Source organism: Galeopterus variegatus, unplaced genomic scaffold (genome assembly GCF_000696425.1).
Source record: "Galeopterus variegatus unplaced genomic scaffold, G_variegatus-3.0.2 Scaffold3704, whole genome shotgun sequence".
NCBI classification, from domain to species: domain Eukaryota; kingdom Metazoa; phylum Chordata; class Mammalia; order Dermoptera; family Cynocephalidae; genus Galeopterus; species Galeopterus variegatus.
In genome coordinates this window covers 108,036-133,937 of record NW_007729815.1, presented here as the reverse complement: position 1 = coordinate 133,937, position 25,902 = coordinate 108,036, and the positions used below count along the sequence as shown (strand labels likewise).

The window sequence follows — 25,902 nt, the reverse complement described above, 5'->3', positions numbered from 1 at the left end:
CCATTGTAGGGGGCAAGGGAATACTTCCCCTTTAACTCCCTGAAGTGTCTCTGAAAAGTCAGCTGATAAACAGATTAATGTGAAGGAAAGGCATAGCAAATTTTGTTCAGTCAGTTTTATGTGACACGGGAGCCTTCAGAATGAACAGCCAAGGATATAGGGAAACCTCCATTTTTATGCTTAGGTTCTATGAAGCAGGCACAGCCGTGTAGAAATGTGATCGGAGAAGACAGGTATGATCTAATGCTAATAGTCAGAGTGGGGAAACCCAGCAAGGCCTGTCTATTCAAATTCTTCTTGGCCTCTCTGTGCAGCATTCAATTCCTCTAGGGTATGGGGCACCATTTCTGAAATGGGTTTCTGATGACCTACAGACAAGGTAGAGAATTTATGGCCAGCTCCATGACAGAATGGTGGAGGTGGTGGTGGGGAATTAGAGTATAATTTGTCTTTATGGCTGGCTTTGGGGAAATGGTCTCTGGTTTCTATATCCTGCCTTGGGGAAGATGGGTTCTGGTTTCTATTGCTTGCCTCAAGGGAGAATGAGGCTGAGAGACAGGAAGGCAGGAGGAGGTCAGAGGAACACTTTGATTTTGAGACTGCTGCTTCTGAGGCCTTCTCCACTTTAGGACATCACTTTCCGAGTCTCAACACCATCATGTTAGATGAATTTTTTTATATATCAGCATTAAATTTTAGTAGTTTTGTGTGTGTCTATTTTTGGTTCACACCTTCCCAGGTCACCACCCTATATCAATTAGGCCTTCCTTTAAGATCACAGTAACGTCTCTCTAAATTGACTTCATTGCTTTTGGTCTCCCTGTTTTGGTTCATATATAGAACATTTACAGATATCATGTCGCTTCTCTGATGTAAGTATTGAAAAAACCACAATTGCTTATTGCATACTATCTTGGATGTTTTGCCTGGTCATTTTAAACTTCTGGAGCTCTCTAGGAAGTGGGTATGTACTTTGTTTTCACCATTCTCTTCTCAAGCCCTTTTTGCTGCAACAAAGTTCATAAGCTTCCTGTTATGGGGGAAGGGCTAAATTCACAATCACAGATCTTAAGTGATCTTAAGAGACAATAAATGTATAGCACCTAGGATGGGACCTGACAGGTGGTAAGCATTTCTAATAAATGGCAGTTTAATAATATTCTCTTTGCATCCATTCATGACCATAACCACTTCTGAAACCCAGCTCAGGTAACCTTGAATTAACCCTTTTTATACATTGTATCTGCTCTGAGGTACTCTGTTGAAACTATGTTTCTTTGTCTTCTCACCACAGTAAATTGTAACATCCTTTTGTATCTCCTTTCCCTAACTGCCAAATATAATGCATTGTGTACACAGGAGACATTCAGTAAAGATTGTTGACTAGTAAGGAAAGCAGCTATGCAGTTTTCTCCAATTTGAGAGGAAAAGACAGTCTTTTTAAAAAATCCTAAAAAAATATTGTCTGTATAACAGGTAAATGGCAAAAAAAAAAAAAGGAACATTCTAAGGAAACTGGTTTTTAAAAGTTGATATGGTATAAGAATTATAGCAGAATTGAAAAAGCTTTTCTTAAAACCCTCTAAGAACTTTTTTTTTAACCTTTTCTCACATTTATTCTGTTTCTTTATTCTTTATATGAGGCATACGAGACCAAATCTCTTGAGTTAAGCACTTTTTAACCACAAGATGGAAGCATCCCCAAGGTGGGAGGACTGAAGGTATCCACCAATGGTAGACTAAACAGTATTGAGAGAATATTCCAGGAAGAGAAATTGTTGCCTAAAGAGCAAAGAAATGATGGGAGTTCTATTCTGTTTAAAGAAAAAAAAATTTACATTCCTGTCCTGAAATCCTTCACTATCCTTCCTTCAGTGATTCATGAGACAAACACTGCATAAAAATACTATGCTGTTGGGCTGGCCCGGTGGCGCACTCGGTAGAGTGCAGCGTTTGGGAGTGTGGCGGCGCTCCCGCCGAGGGTTTGGATCCCATATAGAGACCGGTCTGCTCACTGGTTGAGCGCAGTGCGGGCACGACACCAAAGGTTGCGATCCCATTACCAGTCACGAAAAACGACAAAAAGGAAAAAAAAAAAATACTACGCTGTAGTGTTAGATGTCCTTAATTTGATCATTTAAGGAGAAATACTTTTAACTTTAACCTAAATGTTATTTTAGTGTAAACTCTGGAAATATTTAATGAGTATGTAAGAAGGCATAGCTATCACTTGTGTAAACTGGTGGTTTTAAAATTTGAGGTTCCGTTCTATAAATCAGTTGCTTTTCTTTTATCATGAAAGTAGCAGTAAATAGAAAATTTCAAAAATGAAGTTGTAAAAACACGCAATTTTACCATCCAAAAGTGAACTAATCCCTTGTTTATACTTTTACTTTTCCCCCCCATGTCTAATTTTTTTTTTTTTAATCTCATTTTAAAACTCCACCTTGCTTTTGGGAAAGAAGGGTTGTAATGGGTGCTTTAAAGAGCTACAAATTTAAATATTGAAGTCTAGCTAAAATATGCCAGAGAACTTCTGCCTAAGGGGTTCCCTATATAATGAACTCTTTCAAAAATTAAAAAAATAAAAATAAAAACCACAAAAACAACTGTCCTGTTTGTTTTCTAAATTGAGATATTTTTAGAAATTGGTATCCATAATTTAGCGATTTCCTACTCAGTCTTGTCTCATTTAAAATATTATTTGTTTAGCATGTTTCAGAGGACAGATGTAAACTTGAGCCCAGCCTCTGTCCTATGTCAATATTAGCAGGGATTTGGATCGAGGATTAGGGCTATTAGTTTTCCAATTCCTATCTGAGGCAAATTCTTTGTTTACAACTCTGGTTTCAAAAGCACTACCTGAGGCAAATTGTTTACAACTCTGTGTTTCAAAAGCACTTGGAAACCTATAAAATTTTTTATTCAGGACAGAAGACCTCTCTATATCAGCATTTCCCAAACTGTTTGGAAAGTCTAGGAATGTTAGTTCAAAGGAATTATACTAGGCTAAATTATTTAAGAAAATGGTTCCATGGCTAAGTATGTTTGGGAAATCCATTTGAGAAATCCTTTCCTGCATTTCTCAGAAGGTTTACTGTGAATTGTGAATTTTCCTCCAAATTTTTTTGACCAGAAAGCACACTTTTCATCCGTCATTTTGTCCATGGAATACACTGCCCTATGACACAAATTAATTTGGAATATATCATATATAAGTAACGATATCACAGCATATATAAAACATCCTGAAGGACTACCTGGACTTGGAAGAGTTATCGCAAAATTACTGTCTCATAAAAGGTCATTAAATTTGGTCTTCTCCAGGCTTTATTTGGTTTATTTTATCAGCTCTCTCCAGTGTGTTGATTTTGTTAACATTTGCATAAGTATTTGTTTTCAAGGTAATGTAATAGAAACAGCATTTATTATTTCTATGAATATTAATTATTGAGAATCAGAAATATTCTAAATTTACTAAACTCAAAGGCAGTCATGGCCCCTTCCCAAAAAACTTTACAGTCTTAGACAATTTGTGCATTTTAACAAATTCTTAATTATAGTACAAAAGAAAGTCACAGAAAACTTGTAAAATCAGTTTATGAAACATCTATAAAAGGAGTAGGTCATATGCTAAAGTATGATAAAATGGTTTGTGAGCAATACAGTATAATAATCTGCTTATTAGTGATATAATGTAAAGTTTATAATAGACCCAAACTTCTATTCTTGGTGTTGTGATCTTTTGGTGGTGCTTGTTTACCAATCTGACCATCATCATTTTCTTCCTCTCCCCCATCTAAAGTCATGAGGAAAATATAAGGGATGTCATAAAATAAACATCAACTATATTGTTACCAAACAGAATAAGAACCAAACGTCTCAATAAGCAACTTACCTAGTTGCAATAAGACAATATACAATGCTAAGAAAAGATATTTCCAATTCAGCATTAGATATTTTTACTTTCTAAACATAGAACTAACCTATACCATTTTTTGAAACTGATAACAACTGCAAATTCTGGAACAAAACACAGCATTGATTTCTTAGGCTCAGAAATGTTAAGAAGAGGTTTTTAACATTTCTGATACATCCAACAGCTCAAGCCTGAATGTGATAAATTAAGCACCAAAATCAACACTGATACTTATTCACTCCCCACCTTTTAGATTCATTCATGTTAACATGATAATGTGACTAGGTACATGAGAAAAAGCAATGTTACTTCATGAAAGTTTCCTTAAATATTATTAGATGATCATTCTAGCTAACCCACTTTTCAGTTTTCAGGTCAATTCTATTTATATCTGAGTCTTTAATAAGGTATATTACACCGCCTTCAAAATATTTATCTACCTGAGTGTTAATTATCCTTCCACCACCTCGACAAACACTAAAAATGGCACCAAAATGTGGCATCCCCTGCCACTGTTCCTAACAGTCACAGACAGAGTCACTGTCAAGCAGGGCTACTTCACTTTACAGATAAGAAAACTGAATGGTGGATTTGAACCTAGGGCTCCTGCCTTGTAATTGTCATTTTACTCTCACATTTTTATCTTGAAAACATTTGTCATGTTGGTTTCTCTACAAAAGGAATTATACCTGAACTTACAGCCTGAGGAGCATAACCCCCAGTCTAGAAGGGTGGAGAACAGCAGGAGTTTGGGAGCCCTGCTCTGACCACAGTCGGAATTCCAAGACTGTGTTTTGTCTTCAAGTGATTTTTAAGTTTGGTTCTGATACAAATTCCTGATTTTTTTTTTTTTTTCCAAAAGATGACCGGTAAGGGGATCTTAACCCTTGACTTGGTGTTGTCAGCACCACGCTCACCCAGTGAGCAACCGGCCATCCCTATATAGGATCCAAACCTTGGTGTTATCAGCACCGCACTCTCCCGAGTGAGCCACAGGCCGGCCCTACAAATTCCTGATTTTAAAAAACATCATTTCAGTAAGAAATTTACATTAAGGCTCATGAACCAATTCAGATTTTAGTTCATGCCTCCTCAAAAACTGCTATCTTACTTAGAAAAGGAAAAGTTAAAACTCAGAATGCCCAGTTGAAAAATTGTTTAGGGCTTGATGGTAAATCAAGTTTAGTCTTACATATTTTTATATGTAATATACCAAAATCATTTTCTGAAATATTATATTAATACCTACTTTCAAGTACATAATAAATTACTGCTTATTTAAATAAAAATGATCAAGATATTCAGGTTATTACCAGTAAAAAAAAAGACTACAAATTCTGTATTAACATATATGATTTTGTGCATGTAGAATAAGCTTGGCACAGAAATGACTCCTAAATGTGCATGTGTTCCCTCATTCCTTTGTGGGTCTCAGGCATTCACCATGTACCAAGCCCAATATGGTTTCATTACCAGATCCTGTAGAACTTTCAATTTATAACACTGTGCTCTAGCCAACTAAGCTAACAGGCCAGCCCAGAACTTTCAATTTAAAACAAGAACCAAGGCACTTACAAATCTGCCTACCAGAGTTGCTATTGTTTTTTTCTGTTTGATGCTGACCCCTCCCCAGCCCCAATAATTCTTACATATAACGTTTAAGATAGGTAAACTTGCATAGTGGAGAATGTTTGCTTTAAACTGAGTACTAATGGTAAAACATTTTGTTTCCTGATAGGTAACATAATACCTTTACTACAAACTTTAGGAAAATGCAAGGTCCAGTAAAAGCACTGTATTTAGTTTTTCTTGATACATACATGAGAACATTCTTCTGTCAGTGTTACAAGTGAGCTAGAGATTGCCAAAACTTAAGACCTAGTTTCATAAAATGACTCAAAGCCCTACACAGTTTCTGGGAGGGACTGGGAGTAGCAGGTTGCTGGAACCCCTTGTTCATTTATTCATTCAATACATGCTATGTGCTAGGCACTGAGGACATAAAAATAAAATTTTCAAACAAATAGACCTTCGCCTCAAAGAGCTCATCCTCTACTGGAAAAGGCATACACATAGAAGCAGATTATGACACGGTGTTGTAAATCTGGGGAGCAAAGAGGAAGGGCCCCTACCCCCTGATTGCCTGGGAGGGGTGGAATGGAGTTTGGTGGGATGATGGTCAGCAAAGGCTTGCTAGTGGAGTTGATACCTGAACTGAGTTTCAGTGGAGAAGTGGGAAAGAAAACAGTGAAAATGACATCCCAGATGCAGGGGACACAAGTAGCATGTCATGTGTCTAGGAACTACAAACAGTTGATTGTTGATTTTTGTTTTAAGTAGCTTCCCCTCTCCAGTGCTGTGTGGAAGATGGACTTGAAGAGGAGAAGGCTGGGAGCAAGAGACCAGTAAAGCTGTTGCAGTGGTGCAGGTGAGATATGAGGCCCTAAACTCTCCGTGTTGACAGCCATGGAAAGGAAAAGGGAGAATTCATCAACATTTATAATTAACACCAATGTTCAGTGACCAACTGAATATATGGGATGAAGGAGGGAAAGTACCAAGGATGACTCCCAGGTTTCTAGCGTGGTGGTACCAGTAATTGAGATAGAGAATATAGCAGGATGAACAGCTCTAGGGAAGAAAGTACACTCAAATTCCGACATGATGAGTTTGAGGTACCTATAAGTCACATCCGGGTGGCTATGTCCGGTGCAGTCAGATGTGCATGTGTAATGCAGGCAGGAGGCTAGACTGACACATTTGGGTGTCACCAACAGAGGACCGTGGCATCCAGGCAGGGACACTGGTTCTGTAGGAAGAGAGACTTCCTTAATTGACCTGTTACTTTGGGGCTCTGTAGATGCAACCTTGTCATCCCATCAGGCCCATATTTTGGCCCATATTTTCTTGGGCCATTGAGATGTGGTTGCTTATTTTTTCTCATATCTCCTTAGAACATTTGGAAAACTAAATATTCCCAGTCTTATGATCACTTTCCCCTTCACTGAGAACTAATTATGTATGGCACATACCATTTCCTCACGTATAGCACTCACGGCAAGGTCTTGTATATAGTAGGTGATCAATACATGTTCATCTTTATTGCTTACATTTATCTGGCTCTCTGTATACAAAATTAGCTTCTTTTTTCTTTTGCAAGAACTTTTTTTGCTTCTCAAGTTTAACTTCTTTCAAATTTCTAAGACTTCTTCAAGATTAAGTGTAAATAGGCAGTACTTGATAGGGAGCTGTCTTCATTTCATCATCAAGGCTGAATCATTCCTTTCATTATCACCACATGTTGCTTATTGCAGGACTGGGACACAGCCATTTCTCTTCTTAGGGAAGACCATGGAACTTATCCAGTTGAGGTTCCACAAGAGGGAGCTAGGGTTGCAGTAACCTGGCATGTGTAATCCCTGATTCCAGGTGGTGATGGGGGTTGAGTTTCACATTTTACTTTATTTGAAAAATATGTGCAGAAGAGTCACTAAAAATAAGAACAAACTAGGCTTTGTTGTATTTGAGTGGCTTGGCAAATTTTTGTATAGAGGAATCACTGGGCATGAAGGATTTGATACTGGGATAGAATCCAATTGCCCTCTGAATGGAAGTACAATATCCTTTTTAAGAGCACTGAAGTTCTGGGATTTCTCTGGAATAATCACCTTTGTGAGGTGTGGATCATGTCCAGAGACTGTAACCTGAGAGGAAATAAGAAACAATTGTATGAGTGATTTCAGGTGTTTCATCGTGCCAACACTTAAAAACACTGATATCCACCACGAAAATGCAGCCTTTGTGCAAGGCATGTAACAATCTGCCAGGCCTCCCGGGCTAGTAACAGATTCAGTCCTGCTTGCTGAATGAGTTACCCAATGCCTGTTGATATAAACCATAGTTGTTAATGTGGTGGCCAAGAATTACAAAATGAAATAAAGACAGAGACATGCACCTTATCTGGTGATGTAAGCCAGAAAAAGGAAGCAGTAGACTGATTCTGCCACCATCATTTTCATGGAGCACAAAGGTAAAGAGTTAACTGTTTCCCTTTGTCCCTTGTCTGTACTTAATATCCTCACTGGATATCAAGATTATTTATAAGTAGAATTATTTTCTCAGTTTACTCCATTTTCTTTGCTGCCGATCTAAGTGTACCTTGATCTATTGCTTCCTTAAAAAGCTTTGATTTTTACCTGGTTTTGTTCAGTTGAGTCTGAATTTTCAGCTAGATTTGGTTTTTTGGTGGAGGAAATGATCAGGAAAAAATAAGATAAATGTTTGACTAACTCTAAGTGATGTCCACTGAGAAATGCTTTTATTATGAAAGGGAAATGCTTTTTATATGACAAGCAAAAGAATGGGGAATAACATTTCCATAACCACTAATTGGTATGTATTTTAGCCATTCATTTAAGCTTCAAATGTCTTACCTTCCAATCTTGTCGTAGAACTAATAGCTATGAGCAGCATGTACTGCACTAGTCTAACTAATGGGAAATGAACAATTCATAACTTTATTCTCTAAAGGTGTGGCTTATTTATCAGATTGAATAAAAATAATTCAGATTCACTAAAAGAAATATCCTCTTTTTTCCACAGAATATAAATATCACATTGAATAGGAGGAAATAAAGAAAATTTTTAGGCAAAGATTCACAGCAAGTTAAGAATTTTCAAGCTCTATCCATCTTCTCAGTAGGAATAGGAATTCCCAAGAAGAAAATTAGCAATTGATGAGCTCCACTATTGGGCACTGTAGAGAATAACCTATGGAGCAGGGAGGCTCTGAATTCTACAGAGTTTTATAAACTAAAAACCATGCCTTTCATTATGTCCTAAAGATGAAATAATGAAATAGAAAGTCAGTTTTTACTATAGAAGAGATGACTATCTTCTCCCAGAAGTAGTTCTATACAGAATGACTGCCATGGTTGGCATCAGACCCACTAAAAAAAGTAGAAGAATCTTAAATTTCCTGGAGAAAGTCACATCAAAAAGAAAGAGGTGCAATCTGGCCAACTAAACCATTGCTTATTCATTTAGTTTATTCACATAAACCTATTCAGGCTCAAATTATTCCATACTTCCTTCTTCTAGGAAGAAATGACTCAGAAATATGCATCTTAATAGAATTAAAATCAGAAAATTTACCTGTATTGATTGGAAAAAGGGCTGCAAAACATGTCTATCACTTGTTTAATACAGCAGTAAAATTTGTGGATCAAATTTCACTTATAATGAATTCTAAAAACCTTGTCCCAATCAATTTTTTTTAAAGCAAATCTCAATTTTTATTGGAATTATTTTGGTTTTCTACTTTTCCTCTAATTATCAAAGCAGAACGGCAATATAGGACATTTGGAAAGTACAGAGAATTATTACAAAAAAGCAGAGTCACCCACAATCCCTTCAGTGGCAAACACTCTGATATTTTGCCAAAACTGCTTGCCATCTTTTCTCCAGTCTTTATTCTGTACTTTGTTTTAATGGTTGAGATCATATGGAGTACATAATATTATATCCTTAAGCATACTTTTTATAACCTGCTTTATTCTCTTATAGAAGCAGAGATAGATCTGGCTTTGAGATCTAGGTTTAGCCTCCTGTGAAGTGAAAAGAGTCCTGCTCATGTGTTAGAAGACCAGGGTTCAGCTCATTCTAACAAATAATAATCTTGCATGGAGATTACTTTAATGCCAAAGTTCCTGCCTTGCCAATCTATTTTTTAATAGCAGAAATTATGTTTAATGGAATAGGTGTTAAATGGTATTCCATGCAACTGGGAAGGACTTTTCTTACCTTGCTTAATTATTAATAAGGTTGCATTTTTTTAATCATAAAAGATATAAGAAATAGGATTTTGCTCCTATTAAAAAAAATTGCTGGAGGGGAAACAACATGAATTTTTCTGGTTTGTTCCTTTCATTCCCACCTCCCCCACCCCACCCCCGCCAATTGCAAGTCTGATGTTGTCCTTTCCTTCCATCCTGAAGTATCTACTTTTGGACTTTCAGGACGTTTTTTAGATTCCTCTGGGTGAGTGAGTACTGTGAGTTCTATAATATTTTAATAGCAATAACTAGGGTTGCATACTTACATTTATTATATAGGACCCAGGCAAGAGAAGGAGATAATACTCTCCAAATTTGTTAGTTCTGTAGGGGCAGATATGTTTTCTGTCTTGGACTTCTATAATTACATTGGGTAATGGATTTCTATTCTGATCAAAAACTTGACCCTTTACACCTGCAAAACAAAAAGAAAAATATAAATACCACATTTTATGGCATATAAAAAATTCTTATAAATATTTAAGAAAAACATGCCTGATAATTATTAGCTGTTTTGAGTTAATAAGGTGAAGAAGTGAAAGTAAACTTATTTTTGATGTAACATAAAATACAGTCAAACTACTAATCTAATGTATAATTTAAATTTGTTTGTGGTTGCATATTTATAGCACATATTATCAAAGAGAGAATACAGACAACAATCTTAAGATCTCATCCATGTACCACCAAACCTTCCCTTAGAGGGAAGTAATTGTTTTACCAGAGATATGATTTGTCTCTACCTGCTGAATTTGAAGCACTGGAAAAAGACCAGTAGAGCCAAAGAGATGCAGAGAGAGCCAGCACTATTACATCTGGGAAACAAAAAATAAAATTTTGAAAAAAGCTCAGATAAACAAAGGAGAAGACACAAAACCTGAGACTTAAATTATGTGGCCACATCTGGAGATGCAGGGAAAAATGTAAAGCTCTCTTTCCTTCCCTTGGAAATGTATTCACTTCATGAATGAAAAGTCTTTGCTGGTCAAGAGCTGGAATTCTGCATCTCTTGGCCACAATCTAGAGTCAGAGCTGGGCCGCTACTTGGGAGACTACTTGTTTACGTCCATTTCCCACCTAGTGATCACAGTTGCCACCTATTTTAGATTCATATCTGTGTTCCACAGAATTCTGGAACTCAGCACATACCGGATTCTTTTAAGCCCAGGTTGCTTACGTTTCTGAGTGCTGTGAGCCATTCCCCAGACGTCTGGGTTCAGATCTGCTTTGAAGAGTCCATGGGACAGACAGGGTAGCACCAGGCGATATTGCATCTTGCTTCTCCCCAGAAAGGGGAATAACAGGACATTTTAGGCCTTGAGAATTCAGATGTGCCCTCCTTTGCTACCTTGGCCTTAATAACTGCAGGCACCCTCATCCCAACCCAAACCTAGTAAATCCTGTAAGCGTGACTACACAGCACCAAGGGGTCCCAGTTTGAGATCAAGATAGAAATCTGCAATGAGTTCTAATTGAAAGAATAACTTAATGGGGCTGGTTGGTTAGCTCAGTTGGTTAGAATGCAGCCTTATAACACCAAGGTCACAGGTTTGGATCGCCCTACTGGTCAGCCCCACACAGAAAAAGACTAAAGAAAAAAAAAAAGAAGAAGAATCACCCAGTGGAGCGTTAGAACAAGCTGGTATGAGGCAGGGCAGATGCTTTCACTCCCAACTTCCAGTTGTCTAAACTTAGGTTCAGACAAGCGTTTGCTCATTTCTTTTTTTTCTTTTTCTTTTTTAAAAGGTGACTGGTAAGGGGATCTTAACACTTGACTTGGTGTTGTCAGCACCACGCTCTCCCAAGTGAACTAACCAGCCATCCCTATATAGGGATCTGAACTCATGGCCTTGGTGTTATCAGCACCACACTCTCCCAAGTGAGCCATGGGCTGGCCCTGCTCAACCTTTCAAACACAGCCAGATGACAGTACAGCTTGGGCTCCACCCAGTCTCCTACCCCCTCAGCTAGGCCAGTCCATTAAAGTGGAAGGCCTTTCCTTTCCAGACAAGGCAGGTCAGAGACTGTCAGGTAAAAATCTCAGAGACTCGGGAGCATCCTAGCACGTCGTGAGACTGAACAAGTGAATGCAATGCAGCTTGACAGATATCAATAATTTCCTTAAGCCAGAACAATACCAATAAAGGGGTGTTCGCTCCTGTCATCTACACAAAAATATTCTTTGGCTACTTATTAGGCGCTAATGGGGAGAGAACTTTTTTCTTTTTTCCTTTTTTTGTCTTTTTTCGTGACCGGCAACGGGATCGCAACCCTCGGTGTCGCGCCCGCACCGCGCTCAACCAGTGAGCGGACCGGTCTCTATTTGGGATCCGAACCCTCGGCGGGAGCGCTGCCCTCTACCGAGTGTGCCACCGGGCTGGCCCGAGAACTTTTGCATTAAGTAATAATGACCATATTCTATCAGTATTTTGAAATATGGTTTCATTATTAAACCAGAAAGAAAATGCCTCTGTCTTAAATCATAAGGGGTTAGGGTTCATGTGCTTATTTACATATATATATATATATAGAGAGAGAGAGAGAGAGAGAGAGAGAGATTTTTTTTTTTTAAGTGAGTTAACATCTGATCACAGGGACAGGCAGGTAGGTAAATATTCTTCATAGCGTAAATGGACATGTAAGCCCTCCAAATTCAAATAACAATAGTTATGCTGCAATTTGCATGTTATTTATCAGTTTACAAAGTTTCTTCACTGGCAATAGTATATAAAGATGATACTTCAAAGCCCTCCTTAATTCAGTGCTGGGTGAATAATGTCTACAGCTAGATTGAAATTCTGAAAATAGTAGTGCATTTACATGGAGCATATTTCATGTTCAGCTGCACTGCCATGTTGATACTGATGAAAGAATTTTAGAAAAGAATAGAGTAACACACTGAAGGATCAATGTAGGTATAAATATAATAGAAAGGCTGAATAATATATGCCTCATGAGGAAAATCTAATGGAGAATGAAATACCAGAATACTAAGCAAGAGAGAACCCAAAACAAAGTTTGATGACATAATGAGGAAGGAGAAAGACCCAATAATAAGTTTATAAACATTATTAAGATGCTGGTCAAAAAGAAAGATAACATGTTGTAACATCCCCTATCATAGGGAATCAGCCTACTCCATGAGTGACTCAGCCTGTCAGACACAGTGCTGTGAGTTCATCAATGATCTTTGTGTACTTCTGTTCAGGTCGGAGGAATGGACGTAGGAGGTACAGGTCTAAAGGAGGGTCGGGGCATTCATTTTAGGGATGTGTGGCCACGGCAGGGTCTTAATTATCTTTGTACTCAGCCCTCTGCCTCTGTGCTCCCCACCCTCATTCTTCTCCGTCTCCTTTTTAACAGGTGGAAAGCCTTCGTGTGAAGCATGCAAAACATTCCAGGAATTATGCAATTATGCAGAAGGCTCATGCAGCAAACCTCTTCAACACACACACGCACACGCATGCGTGCATGTGCACACACACACACCACCCCCCGCTTTGGCTCGATGCAGTAGCATGAATATTATGCCAACTCCTGACATGTTTCTTCCCACAAGCCATTCTAACTGAAGAAAGATAACCTTAACTCTGGAAATATAGAAGAACCTCCCATACCCCACCCAAAGAGACACTGACTGGTTGATAGACTTGAGATGCATGTGATTCCATCATCATCACAAGCAGTGTTTCTCTAGTGCAATGGTTTTCTTTTTTTTCTTTTTTCTTTTTTTTTTAAAGATGACTGGTAAGGGGATCTTAACCCTTGACTTGGTGTTGTCAGCACCACGCTCACCCAGTGAGCTAACCGGCCATCCCTATATGGGATCTGAGCCCATGGCCTTGGTGTTATCAGCACCACACTCTCCTGAGTGAGCCACAGGCCAGCCCTAGTGCAATGGTTTTCTAAGGTAGCCCATGGACCAGCAGCATCAGCACCACCTGGGAGGATGTTAGCAATTCAAGGTCCACTAGGTCAAAAACTCTGGGACTGGAGCCCAGCAATCTGTTTTAACAAGCCCTCCTTGTGAGTCCTGCACATATTTGACAGCAACCACTCTTCTGATACATTTAGTTTGACCATCTGTGATAGAGGCCAGACAGCCTTCAGGAAACAGACTGGGAAGTTTCCTAGTGTCAGGTCACTTGGGGTGGGAGGGGTTGAAGCTAATGGTGCTAGGTTACCACCCCCATGCTGGAAAAAATGCAAATGGTACATCCAGTGTTCTCTGGGTCTATGATGTTGTGTTGCAAGTGACAAGCAAACATGGCCTTTTTCTAAATGGAAGATGATATAACAGAATAACATCCTGTTTTTCTGATCTTTTACCAAATTTCAGGTCATTCGCCATGTAAAAATAAGGGTACTCTGGAATTTTACACCCCCATTAATGTAACATGCATCACACTATATTTTGTGTTAAGAAGGAATAAGAAAATCTTACAAACCTAGATGCACCTGTTTCATATATTCAATTAATGAGGCTTTGTTATCAATCCAAAAGAATGGAAGCTTCTCCTCACGAGGATATTTACAGCATGACAGCTCCAATGTAATTTCAAAACACTGGGCCCAGATGTAGTTGTAATCTTGCATTCCACCTAACACAAGCATATTTAATTTTTGTTAAGGTGTAAGACTGGAGTGGAGCCAAGTATCACGTACCTTGGGGATGAGTGAATCAAACAGTTGCAAGAAAAGTACATGTAAACAGAAAAAGATGAATTTGACATATTAGCATGTAAATCAGGGCTTGACATTTTATTACCCAGGTATGACCAGGCAATCCTAAATATTCCCATATGGGTAACTGGATCAGAGCTAACTGAAGTTCAACTGTGCATTCAACTAAGTGAGGGGTGGGTGAAGCATCCTTTTCTCATTTTTATTTTTTGAAATTCTACACTCTAAAAAGGATTCTCCAAATTACATTTCTTCCTTTAATTTTATTTTAAATGGATATAAGCTGGAGTGAGATTTCTTTAAAAATATTTCTATAAGCTGTTTATAAAAACATTTACCATATAAAGCTAAATACAGTAATTTAGGGGAATAACAATGACCAACATTCACTGAGTGTTCACTATTGCTAGCTACTGTGTGAAGTGTTTTGTTTAACTCATTTAATCCTCACAGCAATTCTTTTTTTTTTTTTTCTGTGACCAGCCGCACCGCGCTCACCTAGTGAGTGCACCGGCCATCCCTATATAGGATCCGAACCTGCGGCGGGAGCGCTGATGCACTCCTAGCGCCGCACTCTCCAGAGTGCGCCACGGGGTCAGCCCCTCACAGCAATTCTGACCCATTTTACAGACAAGGTAACATCTTCACAGGTATTAAGTAACATGCCCAGGGATTCCAGCCAGTGAGTGGCAGAGACTGGAGTGTAGGCATCTTGCTCAAGCCCCGGTGTTCTTACCCATGACACCAAATGCTCCTGGGGGTAAAAGGATCTGTGCTCTCAGGAGGTAACAGACCAGACCCCCATGGCTTCTGGGGCTGCCACTGCTCATGCTCGCTTTCCGGTTCTTACCTCTGATGACCTTATTTTCAAAGCGTTATAATCATTTCGTATTTTCTAAGATGCAAAGCTTTTCATATTTTAAAATCTCTGCATTGGGATGTGTCTTAAATTTTGTGGCTGATAAACATGATGTCTCTACTTCAACTGAAAAGATTTTTTTTTTCTTTCTGATGGGACACTGTTTTGCAATCAGTGGCCTCTTGGATTTGATGAAATACAGTAGTAACTTTGAAGGAAGTAGTTTCTGACACATTTTAATTTGTTACACTTGATATCTGCCGAGACACCCATGTATTTTCAATTCTTTCAGGGTGTTTGGGAAGTACTGAAGTAGAAAAGAATTTTAATGCTAAGAAAATGGTTAAAATATATCAAAATAGTATTTAAATATTAAGTAATATCTATACAGGCCTAGATTCCAGCCAGGAAGTATTTCTCTGTCCCTCCTGTTTGCTTTATCTACCTTACAGGTTTTGGTTTTTTCTCTGCCCTCATGTTCACCAAAAAATAGAAGAAGGAAAAGGGAGAGAAAAGAAAACAAAAACAAAGCCCTAGGCTGGATGGATATGTCTCAAGTAAAAAGAATTTAAGTGGCAAAACAGGTGTGCATTATGGGGCCCTAGCAAAGTATCCGAGATTGAGAATGTCAGGTGTGGAGAGCATATGCAGCACTGGGTGCAGTCAGGCCTGGCCAACAAAACACCCAGACTGGGCCAGGATGCTTTTGTTCTAATCTCCTCAATGCAGCTGGCTTTGCCTGATTTTTTTTCTGAAAAGGATACATAACTCACACATAGCCACACTTGGGAACAATTCCCAGTAGCAACTGTTCATAGCAAATTTCCTACACATCTGGATTTGTCCTGAAAGTTACAGACAGTGAACATGAAGGACAGCTCTGCCACTGGGCAGGAGGGGCTCCTCCCTAGCTATGGAGATGAACAGCATGACTATGGGGCTATATCTTGGACAACTGAGAGAAGTCTGGGATATTGTGGTGTCTAGCTGGACCTGCTGCCTATCAGTTAGGGTCTATGCTTATTTACATTACCTGGAAACTGGCAGAGAGCCAACCAGACACAAAAGTCTCAGCTTGTGCAAAAGTACGTGATAGCTCATGCATCCAAAGTGACACCTGGGGAAGGCGCCTTTGGAAGAGGATTCTGTGCAGAACTGCAGACTGCAGCTTGCTGTTGGTAGGGTCAGACTGCCCTGCCTGGAAGGGAATGCTTTCCACTGAGGCAATGGAAATCCAGTTCCAGCCCGTGTCTCCTCTCTTGCCCTTCCACCCTAGGGCTCTCCTGTTCTCTTTCACTTCCCAGACAAGAGAGCGCTCTTACATTCCTGGGCTTCCTTTCATATTATTCCTTCGATAAGAATCTCCCTCCTTCCACGTCCCCTACATGGCAATCTCACACCCTCCTCTTACCTGGCCATCTGATTCCAAAGGTGGAAAACTGGAGGATCCCCCCTCCGCCACTGTATCCTGCCTTAAGAGATCTTTTGTTTACGTGCAAAATGGCTTTAAAATCATGATACTTCATGTACAAATACAGCTTCTATTAGAAACTGGAAGGTCTGGCAATATTGGCACCCCACTGCTGCATGGCAATAATTAGCTGGATCTAAGTAGCAGCTGTCTCTGTTAGATGGGGCATAAGCATTACATTTCTATGAGGTCTTCACTACTCCCTATTGTATTTTGGCTTTACACTGCTGTGGTACACTGTACCTTTTCTAAATCTCTATTTTTAATCTAATTACCCTGCCATCACAACTATTTATTTGCATGTCTGTCTCCTCTATGAAATGTGAGGGTGTCTTGGCACAGTTCCTGGCTCATAATAGGCAGATGCTGAATAAGCATCTGAATGAATGGAGGCGGCCTTGGCAGTGAGGAACATGTCAGAGCATCTCTCCAACTATGAGTCACCTCTACTGCTCTTGTGATATTCGCTGATGGAGACTCTATTGAAGGGACTGCATTGTGCCTAAAGATCTTTCAACAACTGTTGGGTCAACATAAACCAGCTGGCACCTCTGGGGAAAGGCAATAAGGAGAATGGAAGAAATGAAGAGAAACTCACCTTGGAGTGGATACCAAGCGTATCCATTTGTAACGCCATTAGGAAAGTTCATTTTATTTTTACATTGATCTCCTTTCTTCATGTTGGGATTTCTTGAAGCATAGGTATGTGCAAGATATTGAAAAACATCGTCATCAGGAGTTAAGCTTCGGGAGAGGAATGTCCCAGTTGCTGTATTTGAAAGACAAACCAAGACCTTTCAGTAGGCTTTAGAGTAAGAGAAAACATACAAAACCATATTAGCAAATACATAATCACGCCACACATAAAAGCTCTAATTTCCATACAGGGAAATCCTCTGTCCACTTCCATGAAATATCCCCCTCTACAGTTCTTTTTGCTTTTTTTCTTTTTTTCTGGCAGCTGGCCAGTACAGGGATCGAACCCTGAACCTTACTGTTAACATCACCACGCTCTAACCCTCTAAGCTAACTGGCCAGCCCTCTTTCTACTTTTTAATGAACATATACAAGGTGGTATCTCACAAAATATGTCAGAAACGTAGCCAAACTCTTAAATCAGATTAAAAACTAAACATCCTCTTAGTCACTCTTGCTACTTTCTGGAGGTCAGTAAACTTACCTTGGGTACTATAGGGGTTAAATGAAGCCACTGTAATATTTTAAGCTCTTGGTACATATTCATTCCACATAATTTTAAAAGGAATCAGCAATTATTGCTCCTATGATTAGCAAAGAAAGGTAAGTCATTCTAGTTTTGTTTTATTTTCACCATGCTGCCTCTTGTGAGATTACCTAAATTCGATTTTACTATTTCACTGATGAATGTCAGGTGTTGGCTGCCAGTTCAGCCACAGTGCCCATCTACTGTTTGAGACCTTTAGGACAGATAATTCGAGGCTGGGAATGCGAGGCTCTTTCTACCCCCACTAGTTAAGTGATAGGGAGAAGAGATTGTCCCACTCGGAGGCAGAGAGTTCGTAGCTGCACTCTGGACTTAGAAAGCCAGAGCTGGGCCCATGTTTGCTTACCTTGAACACCATTATCAAACGGGTAACTGGCCACAAGGGCACCACCATGGAGGTTTGCAGAAAGGACAAATGTCTCCGTTTCCAGCCACTTCATGACTGCCTCAGTTTCAGGCTGCCTTGATACATTATTAAATTCAAAAGCATCGGGGAAATTTCTATTCAGGTCATACTGGTTATAATTTTCCCTTTAAAAGAAAGAATGTTTTAGGGTTTATTGATGGTGTGTGAGGCAGTGGATTCTTGCAGTGTATAGACCTTTGGTTTGAGCTCCAGGTGTCTTTCCAAATGTAAATACAGGTGTGGTGGACTCCAGTGAACCACACCTGCCATTCACACCCTGTGCCATCTCCTCCCATGTAACTTGCTCTTGTGAATGGGACATTGGCTATTGTGATGCATGCAGAGGTTTGATAAGTGTTTGCACTTTGGGACTTTTGCAACCCTGAGACTCCAGTGGTAGCCACCTAGAGAGTCTACATGGAGAAACAAAGAAGTCAGGTGACAGCCAGAACTGATACTCCTGACACATGGCCCAGGCTAGTATCTCAGACAGAACCGAGCTGAGGCCCCAGATGTGTGGCACAGAGATTAATCATCTCTACTATGCCCTGTCCAAATTTCTGACTTACAGAATCAAAAGGAAATAAAAAGACTTAAGTTACTAAATGTTGGGGTGGTTTGTTACAGAGCAATTGATAGCAGAAACAATGAATGTGTTACTTTATACAAATGTATTTCTGAAAAGTGGAGTGGCTGTGTTTAAATATGCCAGAAAAACTTGAAGGGAATCAAGTGGTGAGATTTTGATTATTTTTGGTAAAGCAACCAAATTTATATATTACACAAATATAAATGTGTATTAGACATTTGAGAAATTTCAAACCTCCCAAGGCAGCTTGAAACAAAATAAACCATTTAAATCAGAACTATGACAAGACCCAATCTTCATGGTTAATTCTTGGCCTTCTGGCTTAATAAATCAGCCAGTAATCATCAAAGGCCTAGGCATTGGGGATCTAACAATGATAAACACATGGAGAGGATTCCTACCCTCAAGTAGCTTGCAGTTTAGCGGGGAGAGACATTAAACAGGAAATGAGAAACTAAAAATTGTGCTATGAAGGTAAAGTGCCAGGTGATCTGAGAGCATACCAGGGGACCTAATATATGGTAGGTCGGGGAAGGAGTCTTTGAGGAAATGCTATTTAGGCAGTGCGAGTGGATGAGGAGTGGGAAATGGCACGTGCAAAATGCCTGAGGTGAGAAAGAAGCTGGTAGTTCCAGCAGATGCAGGAGGGCCAGAGGTAAGGTGGGCACGGAGTAAACAGCCTTATTCAGTATTTCACATGCATCCTATGGGCAAGGGCAGCCCTCAGCACATCAGTTACATGACACAGGCTCTCAGGTGTTCCACTGTTGTGTAACTCCTCTTGCCAGGGCCTAACGGAGCCTGATGGGAGCCTTTGTGTTGTTTTGCTTTGTTTTTAAATAAGGGTAGACCAGCCTATTTTTACCTTCCATTACTGTAATAGCAATCAGGCTTTTTGACTGCTTCAAATCCATCCGGGTTCATTGATGGCATGATGTGTATCCGGGTGCTATTGATCAGATTTGTGATTTCAGGGTCTTTCCCATCATTGGTTACGAGATATTCGATCAGATGGAGCAGCAGTTCCCTCCCAACAGTCTGTATGTGATTAAGAGAAAAAGGGATTATTACTGGGGAAGAGGCAATAAAAAAAACTGTCCTGAAAACACAAATTCCCCAACAGGGGCCTCTGCACGTGATATTTTAGACAAAAATGAGTTTGTAAGATGACTGTTTCTCAAGCATACTGACACTCCAGCAAGTGGCAATCAATTGTGGGCTGTGCTAAAAATTACTTCTTCATGAAAGTTGAAGTGCCCATTAGTAAATAACTTACTCTTTAAACAATGATTAGAGTGGCGTAAAGGTTCTTCTTATGTTTTTCATTTGCTCACCTTCCTAAATACTTTCTGGAATGCTAGACAAGGAAGTGGATTTACAGAGAAGGCACGGGAAGGGAATTGTGCTTCTCCATGAGAAGGCGCAGTGCATGTAAAACCATCGTGTATGTCTTGGTGGACAACAGACTTAGAAGCACTGCATTAGACACTGTAGATTTTAACAGAAAAATCCAAGTTTGTAATAAACATAATTTAAATAGGTTTTTGATTTCCAAATTCCCCTATTTCTAAGTTCCCCTATTGTATCTGTGTATTTCTGATTTCCACATTTGCATGTTTCTAAAACTTTAGTCATTTGCACATCAGCCTCACAATTTTTTGCTGTATCTTCATATTATCCAGTATATTATCCCTATACTATTTTTTTATTTTGTATTTTCTTTAAATGGGCTCATTTTTACTTACATTAAAAATGAAACTTTGTATCATCACCACTTTGTTATATATATACTTCTAATATATATTAAGTAAAAGCAAGACTATTAAAATTTTTAAAAACTGTCACAACCATCTAAATTATCTTATGTATCATCAAAGATTGGGAAAGTGAAGGCCTGTGAGAGATCTTCCCCAAGAAAGAGATTAAGAAAAAAAAGGTAATTCACATTTCAGCCTTATTATAGGAAGATTTGATTAGACTATATCAAGTTCTCCCTATAATTCTAGGAAAATCTGCTTCTGAAGACCATATATTGGTGAGGGTTTAGTAAGTGGGAAATCAGGGGCCAGAGGTGATTAAGTAAGACAGCGCTGCAGACATTAATGTAGATGTTGTGCAGGAAAAGATTTAATGAAGCCTCAAAAGAATTTTTAGTTACGACTCCATCGTAGGAATTCTTCATTGTGACAAAGGATGAGCAATTCTTGAATAATAATTCCTCACTTTATGTCCCTCACTGGCACATAAAGAGACCACATTTTATAAATCTGTTATCCTAATGAACATAGAATAATTGAAATTGGGACTAAGAAAATTTGAGATATGTGAATTATATATTCATAGGTAGCCATGAAATTTAGAGTGGAAATATATTCAATTCTGACTTCAGTTTTTTTTTTTTTTTCCTACTCGTGTTTTCTTCTTCTGCTACATTTTTTCGTTTTTACGGTCAAAATTGTCACTGGAAAAAGTTCTTATAAGCTAATAACAAAAAAAGTCACACATGCCTCACACAAGGTTTCCAATTCTAAGATATAAGTTGGGAGCTCAAACACCTTTGCCAACAATCTCAGTGAGCTACTTACTGGCTGCCCTAAAGCCAGTGGGGGAGGAGTTGAGGCCTTTAAATTGTGAAAGATCACTTTAAATGTGAAAAGGGTAATTGGTGTAAGCAGCTTTCTCAGAAGGGAGTTAGGGAAGAGAAATAGGAAAAGGAAAGGAAAGAGGAAGTGACCAGGAGTCCTTTGTAGTCCTGCAAATTTCTAAATGCTGATTAGAAACTATAGGATGTTTTAATCAGGAAAAACCCAAGGCCAATCTGAGTCCCAAGTCAAGTACAGAGGTGGAAATGTCAGAATGTAGTTCCAAATGTGAATTTCTCTCTTAACTATCTTAACCATCCATTCTCAAGCACGCAAGAACTAAGTACTCGAGTTGGCAACGAAATTCACCCAACCAAAAGCAAATGAAAAGGAACAGTAAAGAAGCCACGACTGAGGCTGTGTTGAGTTGGAATTCAGTTAGATATAGAATCAAATTAAGCACCTATGGAAGCAAGGGGATGGAATGGATCATAAAATGTAAGGTTTATAATTATCAGAGAAGGTCGGGGCTGGGAAAGAGGGAAGAGGAAGAGAGAAGAATTTTCCAAGTGCTAATTTCTTCACTTTTCATAGCAAGGGGTCATAACATACTATCAAAATTTACAAACTATATATATATTAAATGACTACCATTTCAAAGTTTTTCATAATCTTTTTCTTAACTTTAGAAGGATCTTCTGGTGATCAATTCCTTAATTTGAGAAAATCCTTATCAAGTTCACCAGTTATTTTAGTTCCACTTCAGTTTTATAGGGGTCATCAAAAAATTTATGGAAAGATTCATATTTTTTTCTCTTTCTTTTTGTTAATTTATTTGTATTTTAATTTTATTTTTCTACAAGTGTTTTGAAGTAACCTTGTATTCTGTTGATAAATTCAAATAAAATTAAATTTCATACCTCTTAAATATAACAAATAATATGACACATTTTATTTTATAGTCTTTGATGCCTCTCATTTTCTTACTACAGAAATATATAGATGTCTAGAATGATGTCTGGCAAATATTTAACGATGACTATTTCTTGGTGATTTTTTAGTATCACTTTTTAAAAGAAAACCTGTCATTTTTACAAAAGCAATAAAATCATGATTCTTTCAGACCAAAGTATTTTCTGTTTGTCTGAATATTCCATAACAAATTACAAGTCTTAACAGCAGATGTAGATCAAAATCTTGAAAATATGATAAAAACCAGCTAAGAGTCAGATAATTTAAAAAATGCTGAGGTAAAGAGATAAAATTTCAGTGGGAGTTAAACAAAATCCTCTTTTTGTGGGTTATATTTTGCTGCCTCTGTAACAGCAGATTTATGCCAAATATTATTCAAATTAATTCTTCCCAACCTTAATATAAATGTGTCACTCATTCATGTTTTATGTATAAACCTCTCTTCGTTTAAAATTAAGTCTTTGAATATGAAACCTTGGAGAGTCAAAATTTTAAAAAAAGAATGTGGTCAAACAATTTCCATTAGTTTAACCAGCCTCTCACTTAATTAAGCATGCTCACTTCGTTTTTGTGGGAATGCAGACTTAATAAAAGAATCCCTAATTATGAGACTGAAAGGCCTGATGAACACATCAGTTTCTGCAGCCTTTCACCAATAATTCATCCATAGTTAAAATGGCAATAACCCACAAAGCAGAAAATAAATTTTCTATCAGTTTTAGTTCAATTTAGTCAAGTTGGAATTTGCCAGATAGATAAAAATGAGACCTGTAGCTCTTCAAAGAATGTTTATACACAATGGAAAAATACACAACACAGGTTGTGTGTGTGTGTGTGTGTGAGAGAGAGAGAGAGAGAGAGAGAGAGAGAACACGGAGGCAGGCTTCAAAGAATGTTTATACACAATGGAAAAATACACAACACAGGTTGTGTGTGTGTGTGTGTGAGAGAGAGAGAGAGAGAGAGAGAGAGAGAGAGAGAGAACACGGAGGCAGGAACAAAAACTTCAGTGATCCTAACGAAGGAATCTGTTTTTGAAATGCTACACTGTAATGCAGCTTCTTCGGGGAAAATAAGTATGTCATTTCTGGGGCTTCACAATGGTGTATTACAAGATTTAATTCATTTGTCTCAGTGCCTAGCTAATCCTTTTTCTTCAAATGTCAGCCTAAATATCACATTATCTAGCATACTTTACTTGGCCTCCCAAATCTGGGTTCAATGACCTGCCTAGTACTCTCATAACACTTCATACCTGCCTCTCTACTGCTGCTTACTTACATGACATGCACCTGATTGACCTTGATGGACTGCCCCTCCCCCCGCTCCACCACCTAAGCCATGAGGGCAGGGATGCTAACCGTTCTCCACTGTATCCCTGTATCCCTGATATATCTGGCCCAACTCCTGGGTATATCATGTATTCAATAAATAATTGTAAATAAAATACTGTTGACAAATCCATTACAAGGTCAAGACCATTCTGAGGAAGAACCCTCCAAAAACATGGATTTCAGGTGCTTAATGAGAAAAGATATACAAATTATCAAGTTATTTTATTTGAAGGATTTTCAACAATGAACAAATTTTATAGGGGTGGGGGTTCATGACAGTTCTATTCATGACATAGACTTAGGATATCTGGTCATTCTGGCTCAGCCTCATCAGAAAGGGAAATGGAGATAATTGAGGAATTTAAAACATGCTTAAAATGAATTAGACACTTCACCTGGAATAAAGATTAGTCCTGTCAAAAAAAAATTTAATTATCCAAAGTCATACTGCGAAACTGAGGACATTTTACTATCATCTGGAATAATGGTGGAAAAAGAGCTTGAGAGGTGACACTTGGAAGGACAAGCTTTAATTTGTTTTGTTTTAATAATAACTTCAAAACCTCTATTGCATGTTGACTACACATCCCAGATTTTCCAGGACAGGCACAATTTCAGATATTATATTCTATGTTGTCTGTGTAAACCATTAAAACACTCTCTAAATACAAACATTTAGACATACAAACTACATCTCATAAACTGTCTTATACCTAGAAGATGTGTACAAAATCATTTTATCCTTTTTTTTTTTTTTTTTTGTCTTTTTGTCTTTTTCCGTGTCCGGCAACGGATCGCAACCCTCAGTGTTGCCCCCACACCGGACCGGGGACCGGCAACGGGATCGCAACCCTTGGCGTTGCTCCCGCGCCTCGCTCAGCCAGTGAGCGGGAACCGGTCTGTATGTGGGATCCGAACCCTCGGGCAGGAGCGCCGCCGCGCTTCCCAAGCGGCGCACCCATCCAGTGCGCCACCAGGCCGGCACCTATCCTTTATTTTTAGGTTGAAAAATATGCCCACTAATATCCAGAGAACATTTTTCTTTTCAGCTATATATCTGGAATACAATTAACTATAAACCAATGTGCAAGGCTACATGACTACGCCAGTTGTCAAGTAAAGCAAATCATAACTAAAGCCAAAATGATTCGTTATTTTACTTATACTAAGTTTCCATTTGTATTGTCAGGGCTAGGGCTCAGACCCTTCAAACCCATTGTATGGACTGGATCACAAACCCCTCATATACCAGGCTGGGTCACCAGACCCCTCATATGCAAGCCCATGCTAAGTAATTGGGAGAGATCCCGGGAGCCGTTGGCAGACAGCATGAGCTCAGTCCTCAGCAGCAGCTTATAGAAGCCTCCAGCAGCAGCAGTGGTGCCTTACTTAGAGGGTCCCGGGGACACTGGCAGCAACAACCTCCAGCAGCAATAGTGGCCTCCCTGTGGCCATCCCAGAGGTGGGGGGTGGGAGGCGCTGTGGATCTGAGCCGCTCATCCTTTACACTTAAGTCATAACCCAGGACACCTGGGTGCACATGCGCAATTACATTAGACAGTAACCAAGGAACACCTGGGTGCACGTGCATATTTACATCAAATGCTCGGCAAGATTCTGAACATCTGAAGGGCCCTGACTATTTTCCTATATTTTCCCAATACAATGCCACCAAATGTGAAATTGTAAATGTGATGTGGATTTTTCCAGTTTATACCTGAATAAACCATCACAGTAAAAATAATTCATTGATGTTTCAGAAACAGAAGCTTTAAAAAAATCCCTAGCCCCCCCCCCCCAAAAAAAAACCAAACTTGCAATTCAGTTAACTTAACAAACACATATTGAATACCTACTCCTACAGTAATTATGATCATGGGCCCTGAAATCAACGGAACATGGGTTTGAACCCAGGCTCTGAGCTACACTTTGCCTGTTACTGGGTTAGCTTAATACTCTAGGCACCCAAGTCTTTAAGCACACAGTCATGCCTTGCTTCAGTATTTCCAT

General features: G+C 38.9%; 2 protein-coding genes across 3 annotated transcripts in view; one reads left to right on the top strand and one right to left on the bottom strand.

Moving 5' to 3' along the window:
* The window catches only part of MDM2 (MDM2 proto-oncogene, E3 ubiquitin protein ligase), a 43,331-nt gene extending 30,060 nt beyond the window's left edge, over nucleotides 1-13,271 (top strand). Inside the window, exons 14-15 of the mRNA XM_008585767.1 lie at nucleotides 6,260-6,347; nucleotides 13,117-13,271. Coding sequence (XP_008583989.1) covers nucleotides 6,260-6,347; nucleotides 13,117-13,135 — 107 coding nt within the window. The 3' untranslated portion in view covers nucleotides 13,136-13,271. The remainder of the gene's footprint in view (nucleotides 1-6,259; nucleotides 6,348-13,116) is intronic.
* CPM (carboxypeptidase M) overlaps nucleotides 6,401-25,902 on the bottom strand; it is a 65,128-nt gene continuing 45,626 nt past the window's right edge. For both annotated transcript variants that reach the window (XM_008585772.1, XM_008585771.1), the window contains exons 3-8: nucleotides 19,870-20,042; nucleotides 18,356-18,540; nucleotides 17,365-17,535; nucleotides 14,202-14,354; nucleotides 10,020-10,168; nucleotides 6,401-7,623 (exon numbers count right to left, since the gene is read on the bottom strand). In XM_008585772.1, the coding sequence (XP_008583994.1) occupies nucleotides 7,381-7,623; nucleotides 10,020-10,168; nucleotides 14,202-14,354; nucleotides 17,365-17,535; nucleotides 18,356-18,540; nucleotides 19,870-20,042 (1,074 nt within the window). In that variant the 3' untranslated portion in view covers nucleotides 6,401-7,380. The remainder of the gene's footprint in view (nucleotides 7,624-10,019; nucleotides 10,169-14,201; nucleotides 14,355-17,364; nucleotides 17,536-18,355; nucleotides 18,541-19,869; nucleotides 20,043-25,902) is intronic.